Genomic DNA, 9,743 nt, shown 5'->3' with positions numbered 1-9,743 from the left:
CTGAGGAAGGCTTTCCTATCTCTTCTTGCTATTCTTTGGAACTCTGCATTCAGATGTTTATATCTTTCCTTTTCTCCTTTGCTTTTCGCTTCTCTTCTTTTCACAGCTATTTGTAAGGCCTCCCCAGACAGCCATTTTGGAATTAGCCAGGCAAATAAAAATAAATGTGACAGGGGGAAGAGGCTGACCACCACTGGCTTTTGTCTTAGCTTTGCCCAGGTTTGACCTCTCTTTCCTTCTCAATCCCATGCATGGCCGCGAATAGAGTAAAACGCCTGCCATGTCTAAGGTGAAAATTGAAGAATGTCTTAAGAATACCCAGCCCTTGTCAGTGTCTTTGTTTGCCTGCCTTTCTGACCCTACAATCACTCTGCAAACATGTGTCTGGTCTCCTGCCAGCCATTCTCAGGCCTCAGCCTCCATCCTCCTCGTCTTGTTCCCCTAGCCTGCCTGGTTTGGCTTTCAGCTCTTGTCTCAGCATTTCACAGCCAAGTTCGGCAAGACAGCTACACATAAAAAGGTAATTAACAACATGAGCCAAGAAATAAGGACCACATGAGTGGAGCAAATCATGTGTTCCAGGAGTTAGGAGGAACAGGGCCAGGCTGGTTTTGGATGGACGGAGAGTAGGAAGAAGGGTTTCTGGACTAAGGGAACAGTGGGAACATTTTGCCAAGAGAGAATAGCTCATTAAAAGCCATAAGGAGATAAAAGCTGGACAGGATTTGGGATCTTATCCTGTGAAACATGATTATGAAGTACAAGACTAAGGTGCCACCACCCTCAATCCCTTACTTATGGTTGCTGCTGCTGCTAAGTCGCTTTAGTCGTGTCCGACTCTGTGCGACCCCATAGACGGCAGCCCACCAGGCTCCCCCGTCCCTGGGATTCTCTGGGCGAGAACACTGGAGTGGGTTGCCATTTCCTTCTCCAATGCATGAAAATGAAAAGTGAAAGTGAAGTCGCTCAGTCGTGTCCGACTCTTAGTGACCCCATGGACTGCAGCCTACCAGGCTCCTCTGTCCATGGGAGTTTCCAGGCAAGAGTGCTGGAGTGGGGTGCCATTGCCTTCTCCATACTTATGGTAGATATTACTAATAAATGGTAGTATGCTTTTCCATTGAGCCCAGACAGAGGCTCGGAATCCTTTTAAATATATATATATATTTGGCTGTGTCGGGTCTTGGCTGCATGCAGGGTCTTTATTGCATCACACAGTCTCTAGCTGTGACATGTGGGCTCTGGAACGAGCAGGCCCCGTGGTTGCTGTGTGTGGACTCAGTTGTTCTGTGGTATGTGGAGCAACTGATTCCCCGAACTCCCCAATCAGGGATCGAACCCGTGCAGTGCAAGGCAGATTCTTAACCACTGGACCACCAGAGAAGTCCCTTAGAATCCTTCTTAACCCAGTGCCTCAGAAGGACATTAATAAGTGAATGGATTCAATATGGGGATGTTACCTGTGATTCCTACCAAAGTTTACAGAGTGATCACCAGTCTGTAAATAGGAGGAATGGTCACACTGTATCCTGGAGGCTTGCTTCCAGTGTCTCCCTACTTTCCAGCTCCCAATTCACAACTCTACCAGTTGTGTCTCACATACTGGGCAGCACTTGAGGTATTGGCAAGAAAACTTAGAAGCACAGAATGCAAAAGGAAGAAGTGGTCTAAGATGTCCCTGAGGCCACCTCCTCCATTTGGCAGCTAGGAAAAACAGGGGCTTGGGACGGAAACGGGTCTGTTTATGTAACTGGCAAACATAGGACATAAATTCGGTCTTCTGACCCTGACCCCAGGCAGCTCCCAGTCCCAGGAAGAGAAAGGAATCCGATCTTTCCTACGAACCTGCTACTGCTGCTGTTAAGTCACTTCAGTCGTGTCCAACTATGTGTGACCCCATAGACGGCAGCCCACCAGGCTCCCCCATCCCTGGGATTCTCCAGGCAAGAACACTGGAGGGGGTTGCCATTTCCTTCTCCAATGCATGAAAGTGAAAAGTGAAAGTAAAGTCGCTCAGTCATGTCTGACTCTTCGTGACCCCATGGACTGCAGCCTACCAGGCTCCTCCATCCATGGGATTTTCCAGGCAAGAGTACTGGAGTGGGGTGCCATTGCCTTCCCCTCCTTTGAACCTACTAGATGGCTATCTTTGCTAGTGGGAGCTTTTCATTCATGATCTCTTTTAAACCTGCCAGTTGGCCCAATAAGAAGGCACCTGACATCCAAGGACAAGTCCTAGTTGAAGGCTAACGTGTGACAGAGGCAGGATCCACACTTTCTCCACCAGCCCCCAAGACCTGCGTGCTTTCTTGCAGTTCCCAGGTGGATGCACCAAGTTTTTCTGAAACAATCACAAAATTAGGGCTCCCTGGGAAGAGCTGGTGGTGAGCAGGACTCACGCTTCTATTTACAACAGTTCAGGTTCTCAGTCACGGTCACATCTGGGGGCAGCCTGGCAGCTCCTCCGTGGGCATCTGTGAGCATTGGCAAGGTCAGGGGCTTTCCCTACACTGAGTTCATGACTCTGTAAGACAAAACCGCCTGCGATCTCCCAGACTCATTTGATAACTTCCCAGGTTTTACGATGGTAATTTAAGCTCTGCAGCCAAAGTAACTCTCCTCCATTGCAGCAGCCTGCACTTAAATGTCAGAGCTTTGCTGAAAAACCACTTGGGTTTGAAGGAAGTCATTGTGTTCAGTAAAATCTGGCACATTTTATGTTTATGGCCTTTATTAGAGGAGCCAGCTGAGCGAGTTAAACCGCCTCTCTGTATGGTTAGTGCAAGCCCAGGGCTCTGGGATTGCTGGAACCACTCATTCAAATCACAGTTATTGAACATGTACTAAGTGCTCGGCGCTGGCATATACAACATGCTCCTTGTCTTCCTGGAGCTTATCCTTTATGGAGGCAGAGGGCAGACATTGAAAGAATAAATGCATAAATAGAAGTATTATGAATAAGCATCATTAAGAAAAAAGAGTGGAGTGCAAAAGTACTCCCAGGGATCTAATTTCGACTGGGTGGGTGAAAGAAGGTGATATTTGAACTGGGTAACAAGTGAGGGAGTTTTTCCAGAAAGGTGCAATAGTGGGTACAAAGGCACAGAGAGAGGAAAGAACTTGGTGTGGTCAAGAAACATGCCCAGTGCCCATCTGGAGGCCACGAGGTCCAGCCTCGGACTCCATTCCACCGGGCATCCCTGGTTGCCCATAAGACTAGCATACACCTCACTTCTTATAACGAAGTGTGACAAGCACACAAGGCAAACGTTCGGTTCTACCTTGGTAGCCGCTTCCTATGCCCAGAGACCTCATCTGCCTTCTTGATTCGTGACCCTTGGGCTTTGTTCCTCAGTCACCGCTCTGATACCCAACCCTTGCCCTTCCTCCTCCTGGCATCTCTACCCCCTAGAACTTGCGAGACTGAGCCATCATCTTGCCCCTTTGTCCTCCCTCCGGTGGCCCTACTTCTCTAGCACAATGCCTCCTGTCTATCACCTCCCATAACATGCCACAACATGCCAGCTATGACCGGTGTCCCAGGCCTGGCACCCTTTTACTTCCTCATCCCCTGTTCCTCCCAAGCCTCCATGGATGCTTCAGGGCATCATCTTTCATGAAACCCAAATGCCAGTGGTTTTCTTCCCTATCCTTTGTCTGCAATCCGTGAGAGGGTCTCTGAGATCAGCTGTGGGGCAGACTTCTGAGGTTCTCTCTGGGTCAAGCCATGGGTCAATGGAGTCACTCCTCATGTGAGGATCATGGAGCTCAGGCTTTCTCTTGTTTATTTCAGGGTCATTGTGCAGGGTCCAGAAGTGGAGGGGCAAACATGCAAAATACACTCTTCTGCTCCAACCAGAAGTTTCCAGGAACCCAAAGGCAATACACAAGGCAGATGGTCTCCATAGATGAGTTTCTTTTCACAGAAGAGAAGAGGGCGGAGGTGTTCTAGGTGAACAGGTGCCCCCAGTCCCTGGAGAGGAGCCTCTCCCTGCTGGGTCAGGCACTCTTGAGGGTAACACGTCTGTTGTCTGTTGGGCTTCACCAGATACGTAACTCCTCTGCAATCACTTGTCTCCTGAATATGGCTGTACGGAAGTCAATAGCAACCATAATGGTTATTATAAAATACCTAAAAATACCAAGTGCAGACTAAGGGCTTAGCAATATTCCCTGCATTACGACAGGGGCTTCCAGAGCCCACAGCCCAGGGCAGCAGTCACTGCTTTGCACGTTTCTGAGACCTGAGGTGAAGCACCCCAGAGTTGCCATTCAGCCAGGACATGATAGGACCAGAATAGACCCAGATATCCTGCCCCCGCCTCAACTACCATGCATGCAGAGCTCACATGGAGGCAGGCTCAGGATAAATACATATCTGCACTCCATCCCCTTCTTCTCTGGGGTGAAATTGAGGCTTGGGAGGAGATATCCTGCCAAAGGTGACAGCAGCAAGTGGCAGAGAAAAACACTTGAATCCAATTCTCTCTGGCTTCAAAGCTGTGCTTTTAAACACTATGTGCTACTCTGACCCGGCCCAGCCACCCCACCTCTGCTGGAAACCCATGATCTGTTCTAGGCACCATTTAGTACCTGTCTAAAGAAGAATCAGGTGAAGAGCTTGGAGAACATTTTGAAAGAGGGAAGGAGATAGTCAAAGAAGCAAATACAAGACTGTCATGATCGGGAAAGATAGGGCTGGGGCCACAGAACATGAGAGGTTAACCTAGTTGAAGGGGATACAGAACTGTGACGCTGAAGTGACACCCTGAGAATGTTACATGAAGTGGGGTTGGGGGGCTATGTAATGGCATGTGCAGAAGTCCATAGGTGAGAGGAACCCGGGTGTGCTGGAGGAAACAGAGGAATGTCAGCGTGGCTCCAGCGTGGACTGTGTCAGGGAGCAAGCATGAGGCTGGAGGGACAGGCAGGGGCCAGGCCCCAGGAGCTTCAGAGGCTGTACTGGGAAGGGTGCGGTGCCTACAGGACACGATCCAGGGTGCACCTTCAAAACAAATGTTGTATATTAATGCATATATATGGAATCCAGAAAAATGGTATTGATGAACCTGTTTGCAGGGTAGGAATAGAGACACAGATGTAGAGAACAGACTTGTGGCCAGTGGGGGAAGGAGAGGGTGGGACGAATTGAGAGCGTAGCTTTGAAACATATACACTACCATATGTAAAATAGATAGTTTGTGGGAAGCAGCATGTAACACAGGGAGTTCAACCCAGTTCTCTAGGACAACCTAGAGGGGTAAGGAGGGGTGGGGGTTGGGAGGAAGGATCCAGAGGGAAGGGACATATGTATACTTATGGCCGATCCACATTGTTACAGGACAGAAACCAATACAACACTGTGAAACAATTATTCTCCAATTTAAAATAAAATCATTCTGGCTGCTAGGTGGAGACGAGACTGGAGGAAGAGAGGAAAAAAGGCAGTTGTTCCAAGGCTGTTGCCGTGTCCAGATGGGACACGGCAGTGCTCTGGATGAGGGCGTGGCTGCAGGATGGGGACAGGGGTGTGGCTTCAAGAGCTCAGCAGAGTCCACCCTGCTGCTCTCACTGAGCAGCCAAAGGCACAGTGGGAGGTGCTGCAGCCACCCTTCTGATTAGAACCATAGCACATGTGTCCACTCTGAGGTGAAATGGTGACCAACTCTTTGAGAAACTGGTCTTGGAATAAAACAGCTTTGTTACAAATCATGTTCTGTGTTGCTGAAATATGTCAATTAGTAGCCTCCATTCTGGTTGCACAAAGAATAATTACCCTGACTCTGTGTTGTCAGTAACATATTCACGGTATTTACAAGGCTTTTCTTGAAAAATCTGAGCAACCTGTGAACTGGAAATCAGCACAGTCCCAGAATGCGGAGGTCATAGACACAAAGATGCACAGCCTGGGGCCTCCCATGGCTCCCTCTTCTGATCCGCAGAAACACCCCTGGGTGTGGGAACCTCCTTCAAATCTTGGTCACCCTAGGGGAAGCACTAGCTCTTCCTTGAGCTTTAGTCAAGTTCAGATACATCCTTCTGTTTTCCGTAACAGCTGTGTGGTCTTGGGCAAGGGACAGCCTTGGTCTCAGTTTCCGCATTTGGCATTGGAGACAATAACCATTGGGCTTCCAGCGGCGCTACCACTAGGTGGCGCTAGTGGCAAAGAACCCTCCTGCCAGTGCCGTAGACGTAAGACACAGGTTTGGTCCCTGGGTGGGGAAGATCCCCTAGACAATCCACTCCAGTATTCTTGCTTGGAGAATCCCATGGACAGAGCAGCCAGGCAGGCTACAGTCCATAGAGTTGCAAAGAGTCAGACGTGACTGAATCGATCTAGCACGCACGCATGCGCAATAACCACTACCTCACAGTATCTTATTCTGAAGATTCCGCCGTACATCATTTGTACAATAGTAGCTGAGGCTGATCAAGTGCTAATTATGTGCTAGGCATCTTTCTAAGCACTTTGTATATTAGCCCTTTAATCTTCTCAGCAGCCTCATGAGATGGGAATATTAGGATCCCCATTGGAGATGAGGAAACTGAGACACACTGAGATCAAGTGAATAACTCAGGGTCACACAGCTAGTATGAACCAGAGCCCGGATTTCAATCCAAGTAGTCTGAGTTCAAACCCTTTGCTCATAACCGCCATGCTACACAGTCCAGTGCTGGCACACAGGGGATGCTCAGTGGAGATGCTTGTTTCCTTTCCATTGGCCCTAAAGTGAAAGTGAATGTTGCCCAGTGGTGTCCGATTCTTTGCAACACCATGGACTATACAGTCCATGGAACTCTCCAGGCCCGAATACTGGAGTGGGTAGCCTTTCCCTTCTCCAGGGAATCTTCCCAACCCAGGGATCAAGTCCAGGTCATTGCAGGTGGATTCTTTACCAGCTGAGCCACAAGGGAAGCCCATCGACCCTAAATGGTATACTAAATGCAAGAGAAGCTCAGAAAGTGGTCAGTCAGTCCCTTGCTTTCCAACTCTAGCAACCTACAGGGACCAGTTGGTGTGAAAAAGCCTGGTGGAAGAGAAGGCAGTCTCTTCCTAAGCAACACAGGGGGAAATTAAGCTAAACCTGAAACTGACCTAGCCTTAGAGGAAGACCTGTGGGTGCTGATGGGTGCACGTTACAGGCGTGAATATCATCTGCCAAATTGTTCAACTGACAATACCTGACAAACAACCACTGCTGTCCACCAGGAGATCTTGATTGCTTTTCTCCAAAGTCTTACTCATCAGTTCTGATCAGGTATTTCAGGTCCATCCCACTTTATTAAGCATTAATCATTTATTGATCGATTGTCTGGTTATATACACCAATCATTTAAATATTTATTTATTTATGTACCTATATGTACCGGGCTGTGTTCAGTGCTAGAGAAATGAATGAGATACTCTGCCCTCTAGGAACAGAGTAGCAGGTAAGTTGTGGTGTCAAGAGCTTTGAGGGCCAGAGGAGGGAGCCATCGGCTGTGCCCCAAGAACTGAGCAAAGACCCCACAACAGTGTGGCTGAGATCTTGAGAGATGATAATTTTTTTCAGCTGGAGAAGAGTAGGGCGGGCATCCCCAAATTGCAAATAGGGTGAGAAAAGGCCTAAAGGCACAAAAGGACATGCATGTTTCAGAACGCTAGACATCCAGAGTGGCTGGGATGACTGTGGCAAGGGCTCCAAGACACTGTCCCTCAACACTCAGGTTGCAAGGTCAGTTTTCTTTATTTTTCAAAACTGAATTGCATCCAGTTGAAGCTGCTGCTGCTAAGTCACTTCAGTCGTGTCCGACTCTGTGTGACCCCATAGATGGCAGCCCACCAGGCTCCTCCTCCATCCATGGGATTTTCTAGGCAAGAGTACTGGAGTGGGTTGCCATTGCCTTCTCCTCCAGTTGAAGCTCCTACTCACCAAAATCAGGAGAAGTTTCATATCATTCCTTCCTTTTAACCTCCCCCTTCCTTGGGTTGCATCAGAACTCAGGGCCCAGGAAGGATGGAGCAGGAGCAGGGCGCTGGCTCTCCCTGTGGAGATTGCTCATCCTTGTCCAGGCTTGTTGTAATGTGACATCTCTCCTGGAGGTTCTGCTGGTCCCTCCATGTCAAGCACTGCTGCAGAGAAAATTACCAAGGATTTTGTTAACTTGGGGCAAGGAGAACTCAGATCACTGGTCATGAAATGTCTAGTGTCTTCCTTGGGGGAAGGAAAGTGGAAAGACTGGAGAGGAAGGGTGCATTAACTCTTTGCTGGTAACCACAGCAAACGGAAACAAGACACGAATGAATGACTCAATAACCTTCCAGTTCTAGGAGTAGAATTACGGTACGGCGCGCTCCCTTTGCAGGCAGGAGAGTAAGGTGAGGAGAGCTGGATGGGTCCAAGGTCCTGTTCATTGTCACCCGTGGTCTGGGTTCAAGGCTCAGAGTCAAGTCTGGGCACTGATGAGTGGCTCTATGTCTTCCACAGGTATGGCAGTGTGGTGGGAGCGTGGAGGTCCTGCCCTGCTCGCGGATTGCCCACATCGAGCGAGCCCACAAGCCCTACACCGAGGACCTCACGGCCCATGTCCGCAGGAACGCCCTCAGGGTGGCTGAAGTCTGGATGGACGAATTTAAAAGCCATGTGTACATGGCATGGAACATACCCCAAGAGGTAGGAAGCCACTGTGGGGATGGCTTTCTTGAGGGTTGATGGGGAGCAAATAAACAAAGCAAATGTACAACTAAACTCTTCTTCCCAGGAGACAGCCAGAGTCTTGTTTGCCATGCTGAGTGAACTCTCAGTCCTAAGATACTGTATAATGCAGAAAAGGGCCTGACTGTAGGGTGCTACAGCGTGCTAAGGTGTGTCTTACCCGCCCCATCTCTGGTCACCTCCTCCTTGAACGTGGGCTCCTTTCCCTCCAGACCACAATGTCCTCATTCCATCTGAGAAAGTTGAACCAGGTGGCTCCAAGTTTCCAACATGCTCTCAGGTCCTCAGCTTCTCTGGCAATGGATATTTCATGGTCCCAGACTACAAATATCCCAGAAATTACCAAAATTCACCAAATGCACCTTAATATCCCTGTAGACTGAATGCAAGCTTCTCCGTCGAAACTTTGACCAAACCAATAAGCAACGTCCTTATACCTTTGGGATTTCTTGAACCATGTGGGTGGGGCACTCCCACAGGGACCCTCAGGAGAAGGGACCCGTTCTGGGCATTTTTGAGGCTGCTTGTTACCTTCAGAGAACCTCATCATTGTCTGCTACTGTCCTCTAGCCCTCTTATTGTTTAAACACTAAGCTGTGTCCAACTCTCTGTGACTCCTTGGACTGTAGACCACCAGTCTTCTCTGTCCATGGGATTTCCCAGGCAAGAATACCAGAGTAAGTTACCATTTCCTTCTCTAGGGTATTTTCCTGACCCAGGGATCAAACCCACATCTTCTCATTGGCAGGTAGAGGCTTTACCACTGAGCCACCGGTGAAGCCCTCTAGTCCTCTCAGTTCAGTTCAGTTCAGTTGCTCAGTTGTGTCCGACTCTTTGCGACCCCATGAATCGCAGCACGCCAGGCCTCCCTGTCCATCACCAACTCCTGGAGTTCACTGAGACTCATGTCCATCGAGTCAGCGATGCCATCCAGCCATCTCATCCTCTGTCATCCCCTTCTCCTCCTGCCCCCAATCCCTCCCAGCATCAGAGTCTTTTCCAATGAGTCAACTCTTCACATGAGGTGGCCAAAGTATTGGAGTTTCA

The 9,743-nt window shown here is 49.1% G+C and overlaps 1 protein-coding gene across 1 annotated transcript in view; it reads left to right on the top strand.

Annotated features, from left to right (window-relative positions):
* The window catches only part of GALNT18 (polypeptide N-acetylgalactosaminyltransferase 18), a 357,593-nt gene that overhangs the window by 280,385 nt on the left and 67,465 nt on the right, over positions 1 to 9,743 (top strand). The window contains exon 8 of the mRNA XM_010829347.1: positions 8,469 to 8,654. Coding sequence (XP_010827649.1) covers positions 8,469 to 8,654 — 186 coding nt within the window. The remainder of the gene's footprint in view (positions 1 to 8,468; positions 8,655 to 9,743) is intronic.

Source organism: Bison bison, unplaced genomic scaffold, assembly GCF_000754665.1.
Source record: "Bison bison bison isolate TAMUID 2011002044 unplaced genomic scaffold, Bison_UMD1.0 scf7180017864503, whole genome shotgun sequence".
Lineage (NCBI taxonomy): Eukaryota > Metazoa > Chordata > Mammalia > Artiodactyla > Bovidae > Bison > Bison bison.
This window is presented reverse-complemented; position numbering and strand designations above follow the sequence as displayed.